Below are 23,229 nucleotides of genomic sequence, written 5' to 3'. Positions count from 1 at the left end.
TTATCTGCTGGGGACGACTTCTGAATGATCTTCTTCAGCATGGTGGTTAACGACTTCTGGTGGTAGATTGGTGGGCCCGGCTCGTAGTTCGACTGGAGTGGCATAACGGGTTGCCAACTATCGATAAAATACCGATAAAAGTGGCCGCAAGTTGAAGAGCTTTCGTTGTTCAAGTCGCCGTCAACCTTGGCTGACGACAGCAGGGCAACGATCGAAGAGCATCCTCGTTTCCATTCGGACGTACCACATACGCAGAAGGACGATTCGGATTCCACCGAAGGGATCGTACTCCGGTCACGTTAAAAGAAAGGAGAACCTACCCAGAAGGTGTCTGCACAGGGTTCAGAGAACACCAACTTTTAATTAGATCTTTAAACGATACAAATTCTAATACATTCCAAAGGAATATAAACCTATTTTCCATCAACTTCAACAAGATTTAATGGTGTACAATCCATCGATTAAGTTTGTAAAGTTAAAAAAGCATCATCAGAAAAATATCTCGTGTCTGGAAAAGTGAAAACTCGGCGGCGTGGCAGTTAGAGACATTTTTGGGATGATCGATACATTACTTGTGTATAAATTGTGAGTGTTTCGCTTCGACATAGGAAATTTGCTTGAATGTGGACGAGTTAAAGCCAACAGACGAAAAAACGGCAATGAGTTATACGTTATTCTTTTCGGAACACAGTCATCATTGTCATCATCATAATTTTTCTTCCATAATTAGTTTGAGAATCTCCTGAGGCGCAGCTATACTTTTAAATCGCCCATTTTGTCGAGCTTTTCGTGTTGTCGCGTTAAAATAAGTGATACCTTAAGTTTATCCTAAATTTAATGTTTTTATTACCAATTTTTATAGTCCTAGCTGGACCCCCAAAAGTAGCCTATATTGCAGTAATTTATTTACTTCCTTTGATGCAAATGATCTAAGATGAGGATGAAATTTGGCCCAATGTGGTCTAGTTCAGGTTAACCAGGACGAAAGTGTGCCAACCATCTTGAATTGGATCCTTTTAAAACTTTCTTGCCTGTGTTGTTACACTTCGATCGAAGTATTTCATTTGCTATTTTCAATCAATGTTTCCGACCTCTTCCCACGGATGGCATAAAGTAAAGTTCTGTACTCCTGTAATACTACAAGTACTCCATATTATGGTGTATATATCGATTGAACTATAACATTTTTTCATTGCAAAACGATGCAACTACAAACGTTCGAAAAGATATTATAGCGATCAACATAGATATCGTCACAAAAATGGTAATTTAAAGATAAGATGCAAATTTGTTTGCAAAGTATAATTGGGAAAGAATGAATGAATGGTGTGTAGAATTGTTTCTATAATATAGATCATAAGAGAATAGTTAATTTTTCGATCTAAAAAAAATCTATGCTATGAAAAATTAGGCATTTCTCTTACTTCTGAAATTATGTAAATCTATAAAAATGTCCATAATTTATATCATATTTTAACGACGTTCTTTTTTTCTCATCCTCAGAGATCAACGTTGCAATAAATCTCACCCATCCTCTGTAGTATATAACCAATCATTCAAGAGTGTCTCTGTGTAGGCGGTGTGTAGTGTGCTAGTGTGCGTGCGTGTATGTGCCGGCGGAAGAGTGTATTTATGAAAAGCAACAAAAACCACGCTTCAGTCTTCCTCGACGGAGACGGGAAACTCCTCGATCGAGTGGTTTGTTTCAGTTCAAGCTGAAGTCCCTCCGCGCCACGTTTCTACGGCCGCGCAGTGCCCGAGGCAGCCGGGTAGGACAACTGGAATCAGTTGTTCCCGAACGACGCAACACTAGTGATAGCGAGTGGATTGTGTAGCTATAAAAAAGGTGGGGGGGCAAACAAAAACAAAACATTGCGCACAGAAGGAAAATAAAACGGAGCGGATTTATAGGAGGATATAATAAAATAGTTTATAAAGCAAAAACAACATGGTGATAGGAGAGCAGGTGGAGGGCGGCGAGGCGATGCCGCCCTCGCCCCAACAGTACCCGCCCCAGAAGGCCACGATAGAGAACATCATGAGCGGCATAGAGAACACCGGTACCGTGAAGATGAACAATCACAGGAAAAAACTTCGCCAGAGGTCAGTATACGGGTGGGGTGGGTGTGTAGGGGGAGGGGGAGGATTGGGTTTGCAAAGCAGGAAAAGTTTGCTTCGTGCTCAACACCCAAAAGATAGAACAAAAAATATGAACCGACTTTCCCCGGCTCGGAGAATCACTTTGATTGGGCAAATTGAGGTTTAATTCAATTTTTATTTGTTTGTTTGTGGGTTGCCCTTTTTTCATTCAATCTTGGTTTTCTTCTCTTTTTTTCTTGCACGAATGTGGTCCATTTTCCCGACTACGGCGCCGACGATGACGATGATGATGGCCTTGCTCCACACCCAGATTCGACATCATCAAAAAGCTCGGCCAGGGCACGTACGGCAAGGTGCAGCTCGGCATCAACAAGGAAACCGGCCAGGAGGTGGCCATCAAAACCATCAAGAAGAGCAAAATCGAAACGGAAGCTGATCTCATTCGGATACGGCGGGAGGTGCAGATTATGAGCTCCGTGCAGCATCCCAACATAATACACATTTACGAAGGTATGTCACTACCCCCGTCGTCGTCCCACCCATCCCGGGATTGATGAGGAGGCATGTTGTCCAGTGTGTTTCGAAGCGTGTATTGCAAAGAGGATCGCAGTCGGACATCGGGCGGGGTAACGTTCCATTTTTCCTTCATCCCTTATTGTGACCTACGGACGCTACTCCACGACGGAGGTCACCGGGAATGGTTGGAGGCCACCCTTAGATTTGAGGTCGCCCAATAGATGCCATGGTGTCGAGGTCGCAGACGTGAAGGCTGCGGAGATAAAAGATAATTAGTTTTGTATAGGACGCTTGCGCTCGGTCGGTAGTCGACCTGATCTTTCTAATGTGTCGACATGTGTGTGGGTGTATGTGCAAGATAGAGAGGGAGAGAAAAAGGATCCAAGATTGGTCCAACTATGATTAAATGATAACGAAATGGGGAACCTCGACCCAATTCATTTCAGTTCAGTACCCCCACATCCCCGGAACACCGAAAGACTGTCGTGATTTGATTAAAACACCCCCCCCCCCCCCGGCATAAGCGCAACGTGATAGCGGATGAGAAAAATGGCCCAGTTCGGTTGGTTCGGTCGGTACTGGTCTTGGGTTACGGAAAATTAGGCGAATAGCGCTGTGATAATCAGAATCGATGGTAATTAGAATATGCTAATCGCACCGTTTGTTGCCATGGTGACATAATTCAGCCATTTCGTAGAGGCTGGTTGGGTTTGGCTGCCATTGGAATGGATTATACCGCATCACAAGGGGGATGAATTTAAAGCGATATTTAATGTGCGTGTTTCAACAGCAATTGTGTCATATTTAATTCAATGAGGTCAACACTTTTGTTTTTTGTGTTTGTGCGAGACAAATATACTGAAAGGTTGTTTCGTTTTGTTTTTGCCAACGTATTAAACACTAAGGGACACGCTCCCTAGGAGCCGTTGATGGACTTTCTGTAAATTTCGGGCGTCTCATCAAACGATTACACGTCATTGTAGTGTAGTGTAGTGGAGTAAAAAAAATCGAAACAATTAGCAAAGCTAGTCGGCAACGACAATCGGGAGAAGTATGGCCTACTAGACAGATTAAACCGAAATACTTCTGAAGAAGTACTAGCACTACGAGAAAAAGAGAAAAAATAGGGACTTTGATTGGAGAGAAAACCGGGTGCGACAGAGACAGTTTGATGATTGATCAAACTGAAAAAAGAGAAGCAAATTAACATGGAGGTCCATTTTCTAAACGCTTGTATCACTTCTGCCTTATATTTTTAATACACATATCGACAAATTCCCGTAAAATTTCGGTTTTTCTGCAGTAAAACGAGCCTCCGTTTGAATTAAACCGTCATATTTTCTGACTCTTCCTCTATTCTCGTTGGCAGTATTTGAAAACCGTGAGAAAATGGTACTAGTCATGGAGTTCGCGGCCGGCGGCGAACTGTACGATTACCTCTCCGAGCGGAAGGTGCTGGCGGAGGAGGAGGCACGACGCATCTTCCGCCAGGTGGCCACGGCCATCTACTACTGTCACAAGCACAAAATTTGCCACCGCGATCTGAAGCTGGAGAACATCCTGTTGGACGAGAATGGCAACGCGAAGATTGCTGACTTCGGACTGTCGAACGTGTTTGACGAGCAGCGGTTGCTGGCCACCTTCTGTGGCTCTCCGCTGTACGCCTCGCCGGAGATCGTGAAGGGGACACCGTATCTGGGGCCGGAGGTGGACTGTTGGTCGCTGGGCGTGCTACTCTACACCCTCGTGTACGGTGCGATGCCCTTCGATGGGGCGAACTTCAAGCGGCTGGTGAAGCAGATCAGCCAGGGTGATTATTTTGAGCCGAAGAAACCGTCCCGGGCGTCACCACTGATCCGTGAAATGCTGACCGTGTGTCCGCGACAGCGTGCCAATATCGAGCAAATCTGCAACCACTGGTGGGTGAACGAGGGCTACGATGAGTCCTGTCTCGATCTGGCGGAGGAGCTGGCAAACCAGACACCGGTCCGGTTGGATGTCCTGCTGTCGCTGGCACCACCCTCGGTCACGGCCGACCAGCTACTCGTCGGCAACGGACAGGACGAGGCTAAGGCGAAGGATCGCATCCAGCGAAGCCACTCGGTTGGTTCGATCGTCGACATGGGTGGAACGGAGGCGGAACGGCGAATACTGGATATGGTGGCGGCGGGCGGTGAAGCTGCCCTTATGCCATCGCCGACGCGCACCATCACACCGGCCGAAGCAACGGCGGGCAGTCCGGCACAGACGAAGCGGAAGCTTGAGACGACGGTTTCGACTGAGAATGCTACCGGCGCGGTAAAGAAGAAGGACAGGGCGGATCCGTCGCCTTCACAGCCGCGCATTCCGGAGGTGATGGACATGGAGGAAGAGGAGCAGCAGGGAGCCAAGGAGGCTGAGCTGGAGCAGCCCGTGGAGACGCAGAAGACAAGTGAAGCGCAGCCAGCAGCGGAAGAAGCTGTTGGACAGCAGGAACCGATTCGTTCCACCGAAGCCCCTAGTGGCAAGCTGGTCGAGGCGACTGACGTGCTGGAGGATTTGCAGAACCTCGAAAACATGTGTGATGAGTTGCTACTAGAGGCAGCCGCCCAACCGCATCAATCCAAAGCTCAAGCAGTACAATCAACAACGAAAGTCGATCCATCCTCCGAGCCACCACCACCGGTCAGTGCCAATGGAACATCGGCGTCGGCTGCAAGCACTCCCACATCCGAAGCACCCGTCAAAACTGTCTCGAGTGTTCGAGCGAAGCTGGAGAAGTTGGAGAAGGCTGGTGATAACAGCGAGTCGAAGCCAGCGTCGTCAGCTATACCGGCCGTTCGGAAGGTATTTGGCAAGAACAAAACCACCGATCTATCCTCGGCCATCAATGAGGTGAACACACAACATCCGGTCGGGTCCGCCCATCGGTCGGCCAGCAGCGGCGTCGAGCGCAAGAGCAGCCTGCCAGACGAAAGTCTCGCTCGAACGGCCGAACGGCGAAAGTCACGCATCCTCGAGACTGCGGAGAAGTTCCAGGCCATGAACCAACATCAGCAGCAGCAGCCGGCCGGGTCGGACAAGTTCAAGAAATTTGTGCTCCCAGGCGGAGGCGTGCCGACGGTGGGTAACTATAAGAAGGAGTTCGAACGAAAGACTGGCCTCAGCAACTCGGCCACCTTCACCAAGCCTCCACCGTCTGCATCTACACTGGTGGACGCTCAGCAGCGGAAATTACACGAACCGGAACTTCAGCCGGAGGCCACTCCACCCCCGACGTCCGGGCCGATCAAGAGCATTTCGGGCTTCCAGCAGTCCCACGACGACTGTCGGTCAACGGAGTCCCCTTCGCTGACCACCAGTGGCAAATCGGACGACGAGGTGAAGGAAAGCGACTCGAAGAGCTCGGTCGGTAGCTTCTCGCTCGAGGATGCCCGGCGTTCGATGGAAAACTCGATCGCTATGCTTAGTCGAGCTAAAACGAGCGACACAAGCGCACCGACAACGCCCACCATCGATCAGCTGTGCGCCCGCACGGAGAGCGTTTCAATGATGGAGGACAACGAGCGCGAGCGGAAGCTTAAGAACGCACGGGAAATCATTGGCAACGCCATCCCGATCGGGCGGCTGCGTAAGCCACCGATGCCGTTCGGGGCCAACGGCCGCTCGACGACTGGCACGCTCGGCATCAACAAACCCATCGAGACAATGTCCATCCCGAGAAGTGAGTATTTTGTACGACTGTGTTGTTGTGTGGTTGTTTCAAAAAATCTTCTCTTACGTTTAATTATCAGAAGTGTTGTTCGGTAGCATCCCGAGCACGCCGCGAGATGAGACGAAAACTTCACACGCCGAAATCACACTGAAATCTGCCACGCTTCCCCGACGAAAGCTGTCCAACAAGCCCCTCGAGCTGCTGGGAGATGCACAGACAAAGGTAAGTACTGCATAGTTATGCCTGTATTTTTTTTTATACAAACTAGGTAAAACGGCCCGGTTACACGGCCCAGTTACAGGGCCCGTTTACAGGGCCAGGTTACAGTGCCCGTTTACAGGTCCCAGTTACAGGGCCCGTTTACATGGCCCGGTTACATGGCCCGGTAACACGGCCCGTTTGCAGGGCCCGGTAAACGGCGGTAACACGTCCCGTTTACATGGCCCGGTTACAGGGCCCGGTAAAACGGCCCGGTTACAGGGCCCGGTAACATGGCCCGTTTGCAGGGCCCGGTAACACGGCCCTTTTACATGGCCCGGTTACATTGCCCATTTACAGGACCCGTTTACAGGACCCGCTTACAGAGCCAGGTAACCCGGCCAATTTACAGGACACCGTTACATGGCCTGGTAACACGGCCCGTTTTCAGGGTCCGGTAACACGGCCCGTTTGCAGGGCCCGGTAATACGGCCCGTTTACAGGGCCCGGTTAAAGTCCCGTTTACTGGGCCCAACCTTATGGAAGTAGTTTTATGATTAATTTTATTCTGCGTTGGTTATTTTCATCTCGTTGCCACCTTTCCCAATAGTAAATGCAATGTTCGATTCGAAATTGTCCCCAAAATCACGAAAACGTTTCATTTCCTTTTGTATGCCCAGAGAAAACGGAAACTATTTTAGTAAGATGGTGCAAACAGTATTACGCATACGGTACATGGGGTACACGGTGGTGCAAACATTTTTACGCATACGGTATTTGGTTTCCCTTAGCAACCGGCTAGCGGTTAAGGGGAAATTTCTACGCTGTAAAGGGGAACCTAACGCGTCAGCACAGTCCATCTCACTTTCGCCCTCCCATCGCTCGCTCACTTCTCGCTATTGCTATCTAATGCCATCGTTACCTCTAAGCGTAATTTTAGAGTGGACTAGGTAAAACGGCCCGGTTACACGGCCCACTTGCAGAACCCGTTTACATGGCCCGGTTACAGGGCCCGGTAAAACGGCCCGGTTACAGGGCCCGGTAACACGGCCCGTTTGCAGGGCTCGGTAACACGGCCCGTTTACATGGCCCGGTTACATTGCCCATTTACAGGACCCGTTTACAGGACCTGTTTACATGACCCGTTTACATGACACGGTAACACGGTCCGTTTACAGGACACGGTTGCAGAATCCATTTACATGGCCCGGTGACACGGCCCGTTAACAGGACCCGTTTACAGAGCCAGGTATCCCGGCCAATTTACAGGACACCGTTACATGGCCTGGTAACACGGCCCGGTAACACGGCCCGTTTTCAGGGCCCGGTAACATGGCCCGTTTTCAGGGCCCGGTAATACGGCCCGTTTACAGGGCCCGGTTAAAGTCCCGTTTACTGTGCTCAACCTTATGGAAGTAGTTTTATTATTAATTTTATTCTGCGTTGGTTATTTTCATCTCGTTGCCACCTTTCCCAAGAGTAAATGCAATGTTCGATTCGAAATTGTCACCAAAATCACGAAAACGTTTCATTTCCTTTTGTATGCCCAGAGAAAACGGAAGCTATTTTACTACGATGGTGCAAACATTATTACGCATACGGTAAATGGGGTACACGGTGGTGCAAACATTATCACGCATACGGTATTTGGTTTCCCTTAGCAACAGCATAGCGGTTAAGGGGAAATTTCTACGCTGTAAAGGGGAACCTGACGCGTCAGCACAGTGCATCTCATTTTCGCCCTCCCATCGCTCGCTCACTTCTCGCTATTGCTATCTAATGCCATCGTTACGTCTAACTGTAATTTTAGAGTGGATTGTCGAAGCACATCCTCAAAAATCCATGGAAAAAGACAAGGTGGACTGATAACCGCACTCATTATGATAGATAAAATTAAAAAATATATTTCTTTTATCGGTTGTCTCCTACGTCAGGCCGAACAACGCATGCAGCCGTCAGTTCAACCGCCCGTTGCCTTCCCGCCGATGCGTTTCTCAACCGAAGTGCAGCACCAGATGCCGGACCTTCGCAGTGCCCCGATCGGACGCGAGCTTCCGCCCGCCTTCGCCCCGATGGCCCACCAGCACCAGCAGCATCTGCACCAGCGTGCAAACAGCCTGGAACCTCAGGGCCGGGACCAGCAAGGGTCTTCGGCATTCGCGGCAGCGCAGCAGCAAAAGCCACCCGCATACCAGCGCACCATGTCCGGTGCTGGCTACGGTGCTGGTTACGGCGGTGTGACTTCATCGAACGTCCCATCACGAGCCGGCACCCTATCCCGCCAGTCGACCAACGATTCGAACGACTCGGACAACACCATCTCGCAGGGACCGATTTCCACGAACGCTTCCGGCATCATGTCGGCGGGCACGATCAGCAACAGTGGCAGCACGACGATGCCGATCAAGAAGAGCCCACGGGAGTATATTATCCCGATCGCGGTCGAGGGCGGTGGATTCGTGACGCCACGTGCCAACAGTTTGGAACCGTCCGAGTCAAACATGTCCGCCGCTACGAACGCGAGTGGCGCTGCCGCTGCCGGAGCAGGCTTCGGAATGAAACCACGCATCGGTCGCCCACGTCGACTAGGGTAATTATCGCATCTGTTACCTAATTTTAATGTGAAACCAAAGGTCAAACCCAAATATCTCTATCAAAACTCTTTTCTTGATACTGATGCTTTTTTTTTATACTTGATTTGTTTTTGGTCAACCAAACCAAAAGGGTCTCAAAGGGGAGTTCAATTCATCATTTTGATGATTTAAATCACAAATCCCTTTTTCTTTCGTCCCCGCTTAGTTCGCTACTAATGGAAAACGAAGGCGAAGGTGGAGATGCATCACCTTTCCCACGACTGAACCGACATACCTCGTTGGGACGTGAAAGCGATTCCGAGGAACCGAAATTCAACACGATGCATCGTTTAAGGTACGTAGGATAGAAGGAGTTCACGCTGGCCACACGGCCAGTTCAGTCCAATGCATCGATTCAATTTCATTCTTCTCGCTTTGTCCCGCTTTCGCTTCCACAGGAGCTCGCGACCATCGAAACGTGGTACGGTGGACCCGAACGATTCGGCCAGCTCTGGTGAAGAGGACGACGACGACGGCTTCGAAATTTTGACTGCCGAAAATCTCTTCTCCACGCTTCTTTCTCGGGTGAGTGCCGGGAAAAAGACATAGATGCATTTAAACTAACACCGATCGATTTCATGTGTCATTATCTCCTTTCCACCGCCTAGGTTCGTGCCCTTACCAATCGTCTCAACGTAAACGATGTCAATTCGCCGCGATTCCCAGCGTCACGGTTCATGAACAATCTGCGTCAAACGCAGGCCCCCTTCTGGCATCAGGATCCATTCGGAAGGTATGTATTGGGTTAGCATATTGCCATGCACCACCGCTATTTAAAGGATCCCCACAAGACTGCAATTTATGGCGATTTAGCTTAGTTACCTTATTTAGGGCGATAGGTCTTACAATCTGTGTAGGTACTCTGTGTATATACTTATACGTTTTACTTGTTTTGATTTAAGGAAAACAAATAATAGCAAACCAACAACCAAGTCTTTTTCATTTCGTTTCAATTTGACTTACTTATTAACAGTTTATCGGACAGAATTCTTCATTGTGAATTTAATGTATCAACTATTCTGTTCTAATAATTTGTTCACGTTTGTCCACATTTAAAATTATCAGTTTGAATGTTCGATACTATTCACTTTAAGATAGTTTATAGTAAATCAATTGCATTATTCAGTTCGAAATATAAGTCATTATGGTTCATGTTCTTTTTATTGTCTTGCTCTTTTGCATAAGTTATCCCGAAGTGGTAAAATATGTTTTTCTTCTGTCTTCCCATCGGCGCAGGCACATGAACGAAGGCCACGGGGCCAACGCCGCCTGGCGGCATAGCATGTCGCGGGATCTGAGCACGGACATCGATTCAATGTTTTCGCGCAGCGGAGCCACACTTCCAAGAGGTGAATATCGTAGCTTTTTTTAAGTAGGTGTCGTCACCCATAGGGTTTTTGTTTCTATCACTTTACGATATTACTATTGCTCCTATTGCCATTTACTTTACTCGTGACTGAGTGCTGCGCCAGCTGTTCACGGAATGATAACATAAGCTCGTTTTACAATGATATTTTTACTCATGTGTTTCCCTACCGTTTTTTGTTTACTTTTGCACCTTTCACTTTATTTTTGTTGATCGATACCGCTACAACTCTGAAGAAGCAAAGAATCGCTTTAAATTTTTACTTTGATGCTCTGAGCTCCCTTCTCCCCACCCCCTCTCGATGAACCTTCCCCGAGGTTGAATGTGCGTACCGTGGCCTTTAACGGTGTTGGGGGCCAATTGCAACAATGGCCGAGGACAACAACAGCAGCACGAATTTACTGATAAGAGTAATTGAAATTTAAAGAGCACCAATTAACTGATAAGAGTAATTGAATTTAAAGAGAAATAGTCTATCTCAGCCTGTTGCTGTTTTCATTTGATTTCAACCCATTAAGAGAAGTTTGCCAGACCACAGAAAATATCTAAAAGATTTAAAACGATAAGTGAACTTAGAACTATCATTCATTCAACAAGTGAAGTGCGGTCGTTGCCTTCATGCGCCAAACCATGCTTCCATGTGTTCAATGATCATCTCTTTGGTGTGCTCTAGGGCTTTTGATGGTTGTAGAGGTGTATACCTTTCTTTTTAAAACATGCATTATATTCCTTATGTACTCGACTGGCTTGCAAAGCGCGTACTCGATTGAAGGTAGCTATTTTTGTTTTCTATTTTTCAATTTCTCTAGTTATTATATATTCACTATTACGTTTGCGACTATTACAATCACTGGTTCATTGCATACACACAACTGATCCAAGAAGAACAAAAACTCAAAACAAACCATGCATAACCCAAAACCTTTATAGAGGTAAACGGAGCGTTTTTTTTTTAATTTTTGTGGCTCCTCAGTAATGCCTTCTTCCGCGACCGAACTAATTGGCAAAGCAATTCACACTTTTACACGACATCGAATAGAATGTTTGGATTGAGCGTAGTCCCGTAGCGTGTTCGTTCTTGTTTTGGTTTTTGGTATTGTATTGCGTATATTTATATAAATATATAATATATAATATATATATCTTACAATCGGACACGAGAAAAAAGGAAAAGAAAAATGTTCCAACCCGTATCGGTGGCTGATGAATAAAAAAAAATATGATGGCACGAGATAAGCAAAGAAACAGTAGAACAATCAATTTTTATAAACTTTTAAGGGTGCTGATATGAAAAATGAGGTGACTAAAGAAGCTGCTTAGCTGTCTACCGTAGATAACAACGAATCAAATGATGCGCAAAACATGTCAATTAAATAAAGTTACGTTTTTCTTTCTCAAAAACAAAAGCTGTATTCGAATTTTAAAAGCAATAATCCGTATTCTTTTTCTCTCACCCAATGCCTCTGCAAGTCAATCCAAAATATTTGTTTAGTTATCCTCTCAAACTTGTCGTTCCTTGCCAAACGTGACGAGAGAGATTCATTTTAGTTTATTAACGTTTTTAGCTAAAATAGTTTCTTTTTCAAATTGAATAAAAACAATTATCTCTCTCGTTTTTTTTTTCGCTGAAGAAGTTTATGTTTCGACTATATATTCAATCAGTGCTCTTCTAAACAAAACCGCAAACGATCGATCATGGTGGAAACATTGTTCTTTTCGTTTTCGTAACAATCACCGCACAAACTCCGCGAGAGAGATGGTTAAAGTTTGCAGAGCCAAAGAACTGCATTGCACACATCAATGGCAAATAATTATATAAAACATATAAACATAATTCGAAAAAATGTTAGCCACGCAATTCTACCACATAACAACAAAAGAAACCCGTCAGAAAAATTGAGAGGTTTACTAAAGGAATATTTTTGGTTGATTGTACAAAACACTCCAAGGTTGTCCGAAAGAAGCCCGATCTTTCTTAGCTCGAGCTGGCATGGCAGTCGTCGATTCGATCGACGTTGTGCCAGTTTTCTTCTTCTCTGTCAAACTTTAACCATCTATCAATGTTCGTCCTTAGAGCGAGTGTGTGTGTCTTTTTGTGTATGTGTGTAAACTTATATTATTGAGTGCATTTTTTTATGAGCTTAAAATCATTTATGTTTGCGTTTTAATAATTTTCTGTATTTTCCATATTATTGGGTAAAATTTTTAAAGAGCTTTCATTTCGTCCTTGATTTGTTTTGGCCTGTTTAATTTGTGTGGAAGATGCATAACAAATCATAGGAACTAATTAGAGATATTCAAAAAATATATTTGGTAATAGGTTACCAATAATCGTTTAAACGCGCTGTAAATTTGTGATTGTAAAACTAGCGAAGTAGTAAGTCGCTGGTGCGCAAAGAATACAGAAATGTACTCCTGTTTTAACCAGGCTTTTATGAAAAGAAATTGAGTTTTAAGCAATTGGACATGAAAAACAAATGTATTCAAAAGACTTATACTTGTACCTTAAGAAATTGAAAGTGCCATGAACGTAATTTACAGATCACAATTAACAAAAAATATCGATACTGGTGCATTTGGACATGGGGAGAAAAATTCTTGTTTCTTACCATTGTGGAGGCATCATTGCGATTTCACGGCTTCATAATTCATTATTCTTACAAAAAAAACATAAAAAGGAATCTCGCTGCGATAAGCATACAAAAATAATAACACTGCCGCAACATTGTGGAACATTTCTGTATTCACGTTCGAGTCTCATTTCGGGAACATTATGTTGTACTACTTTCCCGTTTCATTGTCGTTTCATACGCTCGAGCATGATGGCCTCACGGTTCTGTCCCGTCTGTTATGTTGACCGTTTTCTCAATGTTCAGTTTTCTTCTTTCTTCGCCTTTGCATTAAACAGCAGCGGCTATAGAAGGCCAATCTTGTATGCACCTGTAACTGAGCAATGTCTGTCTGTGTTTAAGATTTCCTTTCATTATAATTTCATTGTCGTTTTCGGTTGTCAGTCCATTCCATGCTCATTGTTGCGTGTTATTCTTTTTTTTATGTGATTGCAGTGGGATTCCGCGTTACGTTATCTCATGTACCAAAAACCAGTACGAGTAGTAGTTCCCACACAGTCTCGACTCCACCCGCAACCCTAGCTTCTAGTACAACTTCAGCAACGAATTCTTCTACCACCAACAACAAGAACAACAACAACAACAACAACCAGAACAACAATACCATCACTATCAATACTAGCAAGTCCAGTTCTTCCTCCAAGAACAACAGCAACACAGCAACAACAGGCACTCCGCCGGGCGACAACATTTGATCGTCCCGATGGCGCTTTCGATCGTGAAGCGTATGAGAAGAACGTTAGAACAAGGATAACGAGTCAAAAACATGGCGAAGAACAGCCTCCACTGTTGTAGAATAGCCCAACAGTCATAGTCCGTATACCTCTTAACTGTGCCTATACGATGCCTCTTTGCCACACTAACGCACCAAATAGCAAGTAGTTTTTATGTTTCTCGTTCAGCGACGATCCAACTTTTGATCGGCTGGAATGAAATAGAGTTATCATTTGTTTGAAACACGACAAGGAATTTTAGAGTAGGAAGCTTTTTGGATAAAGGAGTAAAACGAAACAAGCTAAATGGAACAGACAATTGGGAAGCCAGGATTGAATAACCATCGTGACCTCTGAAAATAATTCGACAAACGAATGAAGTAATGAAGTGCTGTTATTGTTGCTTGCTATCTTCTCCATCACTGAACTGCTTATACTACCAAAACTGGCCGCATTGGCAAGGATAAAACGCAATCTAAAACCCCAAAGCGAAACAAAAATGTTAGAAAACGATCGCACTCACCGAGCTACACACAAAAACAACACTCTACTCACACACCGATCGTTCGATCACACGAAGGTGATATGTTGTCAATGCATGCGTTAACATGTGTTTCTTTTAAAAAAATTCTTTTTACGTTTCGTCCCCCCCCCTCCTAGTTTCTATTCCTTTTTGATATATACTAACAAAACTGTTTATCGCTGAACAAATAAACCGGCAAGTACTTAAGTAACTTCCACCAGTTTTCTGATACATGGATCTTTGTAGTCTTTCATGTTTGTAACAGGTCTTTTCTCACAACCAATAGCCTTTATGTAGGGACGTTTGTTTGATGTGTGCAAAACGAAAAAAAAAAAATAGTTTACCATCGAGTAAGTAACACCTTGTTTCGTAACGACTTTTTTTAAACATATTATTTTACGTTATTGAAAGTGATAATAAAATGGAAACAAAAAGCAGTGAAGAAAACACACTTTTTTTAAGGGTACTACCGTACGCAACCCCACGCGTTAAGATCCGCAGGGATTCTGTTTATTCCGAAATAGGTTGTAGTGATTGTTTTTACATAATTGCTTATCTCAATGGTTATATTATTGCTTTGATTTTTAATTCCTGTTTGTTTTCGATGTTTTGTAGCGTTTGATAATTTTTGCATGCAAGTTTATGTTTGTGTTTGAAAGTACTACTATTTGCTTCTCTGACCAGCAAAGATCGTAAGCTACAGGTGCACCGTTAAAGGACGAATCGATTTTTAAGAAATTGATCTGAAAACTTCGCTGTGCACAAACTACGTTTCCTTAATAAAGCACCGCGGGTAGGCAAATGGTTTTATTTCGAATGGAAATATACCTTCACGCAGGCGTGGTAAGTATGAATTTAAATTCGCCACGGTCTCGTTCTCGCAACAGTTTCAGTTCGAAAGGACCCGTGGTGTGTAGTGTACGATAACACCAGCATAGATCATCATCAATCATCATATAGCTGAATCATGTTTAATGTCACATCGTGCTCATGATTTCCTTCCACTTCCCCGCCACCAATTCCAAGTATGTGAGCCTTTCTCCGCTGTCCCATCCACTACGGTGCTGGTGCTCCGTTTTTATTAAAAAGTTTTTATGCATTCACCTTCCCGGATGTCGCAAAATATGAATCGGACAGAGATAAACGATAGAAGATCAGTAATGAAAGATTGTGCTAGCAATACCCACATTTTTCGCTCCCAGATTATGACTGTGCGTTGGCGATCCCGTTCTGGCCCACTTGAACTAATAGTGTGCTGGTCTCCTTTAGCAGCTCTGCCGGGAGAGCGCTGTGTGACATTCAGAGATCGCATGTTGTGTTCTCTCGCAGCAGTGCAGTAGAACGAGAGTACTTCTTCAGTACTCATAGCAAACGTTAAAACAGAATGCAGTCCTACTCTTACTCCTATCAAGGATTATCAAATTGGTACTCGGACATCGCGATTCTGTTCACTGCAAAGCAAAACGAGTTGCGCCAGATCCTGCAGTAACAGGCAGTGTATTTCTACTCCTTCCTTAAGTTTGATAATGATTATAACACTCCGACTCAACTAACTTAATGACAATTTTCATATAAAAGAATCATTCCTGTTTTCTCTGTTCAATACGTAAAAGTATAAAATAAATTAAAAGAAAAAATAAATTTTCAAAACAAAAGTTTTTCCCTAAACGTACTAAAAAATAAAAAAATAATATATGTTAAATGACATATGCATTTATGTATCAGTTTTTCGTTTTTGTCGTTATTCGCATAGCATCGTAGATGGCGATCGAACTGAGAGCAATCTCGATGTAATGCGAATAACGATAAAGACGAAAAACTGATACATAAATGCATATGTCATTTAACATATATCATTTTTTTATTTTTTAGTACGTTTAGGGAAAAACTTTTGTTTTGAAAATTTATTTTTTCTTTTAATTTATTTTTGTTCTCCACCCCCGACGAGAATCCATCCGAGATGTGTTTGCTGCTTTGGTGAGGCAAAATTTGTGTATCCTCTCATTCCTTACTTTCGATTGATGACGATCATCATCCTTCCTTCGCTCCATCGGTCTTCCCTTTTCTACCTGGATGCTGACGCTCGACGATTTGATCTGATCGTATTGGAAACAAACAAACCAAAAACACATGATAAAATCCTTATCTTACATTTTGGCTATTGCAAAATTTGTCGATTTCCCGTTTGCGAACTGTATTCGTTTTTTCTTTCTCTCTTTCTCTTTCTCTCACTCTCTACTTCTCTCCTTCCAACGCTCGCGATCCTGGTCGATCCTTACTCGAAATGGCTGCCTTCCTACATACTTCCGTCTTTTCTCTCTACCTCTCACCCGCTTTCTCTCTATCTCTCTCCCTCTCTCTTTGTCCATTCTGTGTTCCTCCTGTTCCATACATCCATCTCTTCCAGGCACTAGATCCAAAACACAAAATAACCATGTAACGAACAGTAGTAATAACAGCAGCATCAGCAACCAAACCTACCACCACCACCACCATCACCACCATCAGCAACAACAACCACAACAACAGCAACCACCACCACCTCCACCGCCGCCAAACAGCAGCAACAACAGCATCCGTAGTAGTTATAACAATAGGTATAGCTATCATCCGCACTCATCATCTAACCATCTTCCCCCGTCCACCACCACCACCACCAACAACAACAACAACAACAACAACAACACCGCCGCCTCATCCTCCTCCTTCTACAAGGATCTGGCATCCTTGGCCGCGTACGGCGCCTACAACGGGGGTGAGAGTAAGGACGCCAGCTCCAGTGCGCTGGGGGTTGGAGGAAGAAGAAGTAGTGTCGAAGGCGAGGGAACGGGTTTCGTGGCAAGCGGTACCAATGGTGCGAGCCACCAGCCAGACGAAGCGGACGGTGCCGGCAACGGCACGACGGAGGAAAATCTGGATCTGCGCGATCTCGATCTGTCGCAGTTGCGTCTGTCGAAGCGTGACCTAGAGACCCTGTCCAGCATCACGCCGGCGCTATCACAGCGCGTCCAGGAGCAGCTGCTGGCTCAGCTACCTCCGCAACAGGCTCGCAAGCTCTCGCGTACCCTCTCGATCCAGAACAGCGGAGGGTCGTCACTGGCATCGGCCAACCAGCGACTCTACCGGCGAAGCTACAGCAACAGTTCCGGCAGCAGATCGGTCGATGCGACCGACTACGGTGTTGGTGGTTGGAGTGCGTCCGGAGGAGGGGGCCGGCGTGGTGGAAGCCAACCGCGGGACATCCTATCGCCACCACCGGCGTACCAGAGTACGACACCGCTGTACGAGAAGTACGCTCCGTACGGTTCGTCCAGCATTCCCAGCGATGTCTCCGGTATGTCTGCGTACGAGGCGAGAAAGTCGGCCTCACCACACACACTGTCGACACGTGCACTAGGATCCACCACCACCAACTCCATGACCACAACAACAACATCAACAACAACAACACCATCACCACACCGCTTCAGTCCGGCGGCGGAGGGTCTTGCTCCAACGCAGAAGCGTCTGTCACGCTTCCTTCGGCCCGACTTTTTCGATCCACCGAAGGAAGAACGACCACAACACCACCTCGAAGAGTCTGCATCTGGGGCGATGGAGAATGGCTCGGACTCCACCTCACCGCTCGTTACGATGCGCGAGGGAAGCGCCAGCGGACGAGCACGCCGGGAGAAGCTGGCGAACGATACGATCACCGATCGGTTGAGCTACTTCCTGGAGAAGTACAAAAAATCGGACGCAGACGAGGAGTTCGGTGGAGTTCGTGCGCACCGGCGAAGTCTTTCGCGTTCCCGCGAAATGGAAGACCCAGCGGCAAGATCGGAGCAGTACCGGTCGGCGGCGGAAACACTCTCGCTGCTGCAGGAGCAGCTACAGGATCTGACCAACATGACGTCGCTTACGGCACAGATGGCACAGCTGAAGAATGCCGGTGCAGGTGAAGAAATGCCGCCACCTTCGATTCCACCGTCGGAGTGTAGTGTGCCGGGATGCCCAGATTGTGGTGGAACGCAGCCGGACGATAGTACCATCCCGGCAGTCACGGAAGTCACAGCTTCCACCATGGATGGTGCACCAACGCCGACTGAAGTCGTGGCTCCAGCGTCTATAGAACCGAAGCCTACAACGAAGAAGATTGTCAAGGTTAAAAAGGTGAAGATAGTGAAGAAGGTGGTTGCCGGCGGAAGCACAGGAACCAGTGAAACCGCCACGCCCAATGGCGTGGAATCCAGCACTCCTACGGTCGTGGTAAAGAAGGTGAAAAAAGTGGAACAACAGCCAGATGTAGCCACCCAACCGCGTCCAGCTGCAGCCAGTACAGTATCGGCGGAGAAGCAGAAGAAAGAGTCCAAGTTGATACGCCCGAAATCGTATCCCTGCAAGGAACCGGGACAGGACACCACCAAGCTATCCGTTGCGGGAGACATTTCCCTCGAGGCACCGATGTCGAACGCTTCCGAAGCAAAGGAACTACCGGCTGACCAACAATCGACAAGCTTGGTCGCTGCCGAGTTTCCCGCCGTTACTAGTGCGGGAACTCCTTCGAACGCCGTCAGCAAAATCGCTCGTCCAAAGAGTTTCCCTTCGTCAAAGCTGACTCCTCCGAAAGATCTAAAGTTACCAAAGTCACCCACATCCGAAGGAGGTCCAGTCGTGAAAGAGGATTCTGGTACCGGAGCGACATCTCAGCCGTCGGAGGATATCAAATCGAACGGAACTGGCTCGACGGCAGTGGAAGCATCGTCGGGAAGCACAACCACCAGTCCGCCGAAGAAGGTGAAAAAGGTTATACGGATCGTGAAGAAGGTTTCCAAAGCGTCGACTTCCGAAACCAACGGCAAAGTGACCAGCGTAGTGTCCTCCGTCGAAACTGCCCCGGGGAAAACAACGAAGGAGGGTTCAGTGGCGAAGGAAGTGACCGGTAAAACGGTCACTATCAAGGAACCCCCGACGGTTAACTCTGAAGCGGTGACCACCACTTCGGCGGCGAAGGAAAAATCGAAATCGCCAGAAAAGAAACCCAAGCAGGGCTTTCTGGCCAGCATTGGGCAGAAGTTTGAAAAGTTCCGGGACACCAGCAAGAGCAACAAGGAGAAGAAGGCAGCCGCTGCGGCGGCCGCTGCCGCAACAGCAGCCATTGAGGCGGCCTCCGCCGAAGCCCTTCTCCCCGATACAGCTGTACCGGCGATGGTTCCGGGAAGCTCCTCCGTGATGGAAGTGACCTCCAACACACCGGATGTTATAGGGTCGAAGCAAGCGGCGGATCAATCGGTGCCGCTGAAGAAGGAGAAGAAAAAGAGCAAGAGTGTCACCAACGCAACGCTCTTGCCGGACGACGCTCCGATGGGCGAGAAAGGTTCGACGCGCAAGTCGCGCATCGACTCGGTGATACGGAACCTGCGCGAACTGTCGACGGGGCCGCGCGTGCCCGAGTTGACCGAATCGAAGCTGATCAAGCGGGCCGTCAGCGTGGAGGAGATGCCGGGCACGTTCAACCGGTGTGGCGTCACCAAGGTACTGGGGCTTTTTAGGAAAATTGAGAAAGATTCACGCAATAACCGTCTTCTTAATACCAAGTCGTCTAGCCACATCGTGATGGGTGGTCGGTCGGACGATGGCCCGACTTCCCCGCGCCGTCCCGATATGCCCGACCTGATGCAGCCGATCGAGCGCGACGTTCACAGGCTGCGGGAGGTCGCCGAACTGCAGCCGTCGAAATCATCGGCCGGATCTGGTTCGGTGGTCCGCCAGAAGGCGTACGGTGGTGCCCGTAGTGACACCGTGCTACCCCAGTACCCGACCACCGCCGGGAGCACACTCTCCAACGGGGATGGCGGTGGTGACGGTGAGCAGCGTAAGTTTAGGGTGGCACCGCCCGGTGCCCGCCCGTCTTCGATATCGCAGATACCGGTTAAGTATGGCTATCCCGGTTGCGAGAAAGATTGCCAAACGCCGCCACCCCATGGTGGTAGCGAGGGTGAAAACGCCGGTGAGACTGGTGGCAGGCCCGGCCGGAAGCAGCCGAACAGCAGTGCTCCTTCCCGCGAAGAACCGGACCGAAGGGGCCGGGCCCGTGCGCTGACGATCGATCTCGAGCAGGCCGTACACTCGGCGACGGAAAAACTGAAGCGCCTGCAGCGGGCGAACAGCTGTAATCACCACAGTAGCAACATACCGACAACACAACAACAACAACAGCACCCCTACCACCAGAATTCCCACCATGCCAACAATAATTACATCAGCAATCCTAGTAGCAATAGTCTAGCACTAGCAAATAAGGCTTGCGTGAACAACAACACCACCACCACCACTACCACCGGTTACACTAGCAACACACCAACCGCAGCATCGGTTGCTACGATGGGTAATGGAGGTAGCAGCAATAATAACTATAGCTACCCCCCGCCGTTACCCTGCGAGATGACACTAGGGTCAACGGGCGGTACGACGGCTTCGTCAGGATATAATAGCATGAGCAACAACAACAACAACAACAACAACCACGAAAATAATATCAATCTCTACTGCACACTGACACCGTCGTACGATAGCATCACCAACTACTCCTCTGGTTCGCGAAGTAGTCCGTACGACGACAACTCGTCCAGCACGTTCCTTTCGCCGTCGGAGGAACGCGAGCTGTACTTTGACAGCTGGTCGGTGTGCTCGGACGAGCTGCTCGGTGGCCACCCGATGCACGCGTCCGTGTCACCGGCGTCGTCGTCGTCCGTGTCCCGGCGCCAATCGCGGCTACTAACCACCCCCCAACTGACCTCTGTCTCCCCAGTAGATCCGGACACGGAGAGCGTCATCGAGCGGATCCGACGTAAGAGCTTCTACACGCGTTTCAACGAGAAGAAACCGGCCAAACGAGCCTCGGCGAGTAACCTGTTGGGTACGAATGGTAGTGGACCGCAGGCGACCGCATCAGCTAGCAAGGACGGTGGAAGCTACGGGTACTACGGTGCAGGCGGTGGTGCGACCAGTAGTAGCAGCTTCACACGCGAGAAATCACTTACGCGAGGTGGATCCTCGTCCTACCTGCTGCGGTCCTCGTCAAAGGACCCCTACGGCGGTGGCGGTAAGTACGACGGGTATGCCACGGTTGGTCGCAGTGGCGATCATCTCCACAGTCACCACAATCGCTACGCCACGATGGTGAACCTGAGTAAATCGAACCGAAGCGTGCGCCAGCTGCGTCAGAGTAGCCTGGACGTTCCCCTGGCAACGGGCGGCGGCCAGGACTATCACCAGCTGGCAAACCATCACCACCACCACCTACTACACCATCACCATCACTACCATCCGGTTCAGCAAGCGTCCGCTACGACTGCTTCGTCGCTGTTGTCACGAACCGGTTCGCGGCGGCTCCTCGACCGAGCGACCGACGACGATCCGCTGACCGATGGTTTCAACTACAACAACAATCTCCACCTCCACCGCCACAACAGTAACATCATCAACAACAACAACAACAACAACAACAACAACAACAACAGCCAACACCACAAGTACACACGCAACACATACTACGAAGGCACTCCGTCGTCGTCGTCGGCGGCGGCGGCGTACGGGGCGTCCTACACACCGAAGCGTCGTTCGTCGTTCGTGGGCGGCGGTGGAGTCGGTGGCGCCGCTTCCTCATCCTGCTACGGCACTAATATAGCTTCGTCCTCTTCGTCGATCGCGCTAGATCTGCTCAAGGATAGGGACAATCGCGCGGACGGCGGCAACCACGGATCGGCAACGGCTTCCTCCTCCTCGTCGACTACGCTGTCCGCGTCGGATAACTACGGTGCTGGTGCTGGTGCTGGTGGAGGTAGCGGTGGAAGCAGCAGTGGTGGTGCAACAACCAGTGGAGCGCCACCGCGAACGATCCGGGCGTATGAGGCGCGCAGCAGCTCGCTCCTGACACCAACGGCATTGCGCGACGCAGGACGCTACGGTGGCCGGTACGATAGTGGAACACTAACCAAGTAAGTATTATCCTGACAGCGGGCCGCATGTTCGCGTCCCGTTCATTCTCTGTGTGAATATGTATATGTCCAGTCATGGTTGGGCCAAAATGTTTGATGAGTGCACGGCTATCCTTTTTGGGATCGACAAAACATTTTATTTTGAGCTTTTCACCAAACTCTTTTTAGTCAAACCAAATCATCTCACCGGTTTTTGGGCAGAACTTCTACAAACCGACAAACCTAGGCAAATGTCTGAGATAAAGCAATTAGTAGATTAGGTATTTCGTTTCCTAGTCGCAAGTGTAAACAAAAACCTGTTCATATTTCAGTTTAGTTGAAAGAATTCTTAAATAGTGGTGCGAAATCCAATGCTATATACAATAGAAAATTCTTTACGAATTAGATCCTTATGCAATGCGAGTTTCTTCCTACACATTCCTTCTTCTTCAGGCTACAAATGTGTTCTAATATCTTTCGAGTTCTTTGTAATGGAAACCTGCTTGCATCTAGTTCATTATGTTTCCGGTCAGGGTCAGAATAACTTTCTAGTTTTCGACCGCCTTTACGAACGCCGTTTGTGTTCTACGGTACGAGGCATACCTTGCTGTTTTTTTAATAGTGTTGTTGCTTGTAAATTTAACCAAATGTAAATGTTCAAACGGATGTGTAACTAAAGGTTAAATCAATTCTCTTGTTCACTGTTCCCCGATATCTTCGGAAAGTCTATAAAACTACTTGAACGAATTAACGCAATTTTCGTTACCGCAAACATCCTAGCAACGCAGTGCAACTAATCAAAAGCCGACTCTATTCCCTCTTGCTCCGGTGCACTACCTCCACCGCTGGCAACACGCGTGGCCAATCGCACCATCGTCACACCGACGCCCGATTGTGA

General features: G+C 47.6%; 1 protein-coding gene across 1 annotated transcript; it reads left to right on the top strand.

The window, feature by feature from the left end:
- Positions 1-1,753: 1,753 nt before the first annotated feature.
- LOC131262003 (serine-rich adhesin for platelets) lies at positions 1,754-23,229 on the top strand. The gene is made up of 15 exons (XM_058263897.1): positions 1,754-2,103; positions 2,411-2,610; positions 3,986-6,319; positions 6,390-6,532; positions 8,443-9,098; positions 9,308-9,436; positions 9,540-9,666; positions 9,750-9,874; positions 10,327-10,490; positions 13,573-13,818; positions 15,212-15,216; positions 17,089-17,753; positions 17,844-19,515; positions 19,627-22,352; positions 23,112-23,229. Exons 1-15 carry the CDS (start codon positions 1,949-1,951, stop codon positions 23,227-23,229), a joined length of 9,465 nt encoding a protein of 3,154 aa, XP_058119880.1. The 5' UTR covers positions 1,754-1,948.

Source organism: Anopheles coustani, chromosome 3, assembly GCF_943734705.1.
Source record: "Anopheles coustani chromosome 3, idAnoCousDA_361_x.2, whole genome shotgun sequence".
Lineage (NCBI taxonomy): Eukaryota > Metazoa > Arthropoda > Insecta > Diptera > Culicidae > Anopheles > Anopheles coustani.
This window is presented reverse-complemented; position numbering and strand designations above follow the sequence as displayed.

What these genes read in the sequence shown, in the direction of transcription:
- LOC131262003 (XM_058263897.1), top strand. Translation starts at nt 1,949, where the DNA reads ATGGTGATAGGAGAGCAGGTGGAGGGCGGCGAGGCGATGCCGCCCTCG. An exon ending in TCTCCACGCTTCTTTCTCGG is followed by an intron (nt 9,667 to 9,749) that starts GTGAGTGCCGGG and finishes TCCACCGCCTAG; the next exon opens with GTTCGTGCCCTTACCAATCG. An exon ending in CGGAGCCACACTTCCAAGAG is followed by an intron (nt 10,491 to 13,572) that starts GTGAATATCGTA and finishes ATGTGATTGCAG; the next exon opens with TGGGATTCCGCGTTACGTTA.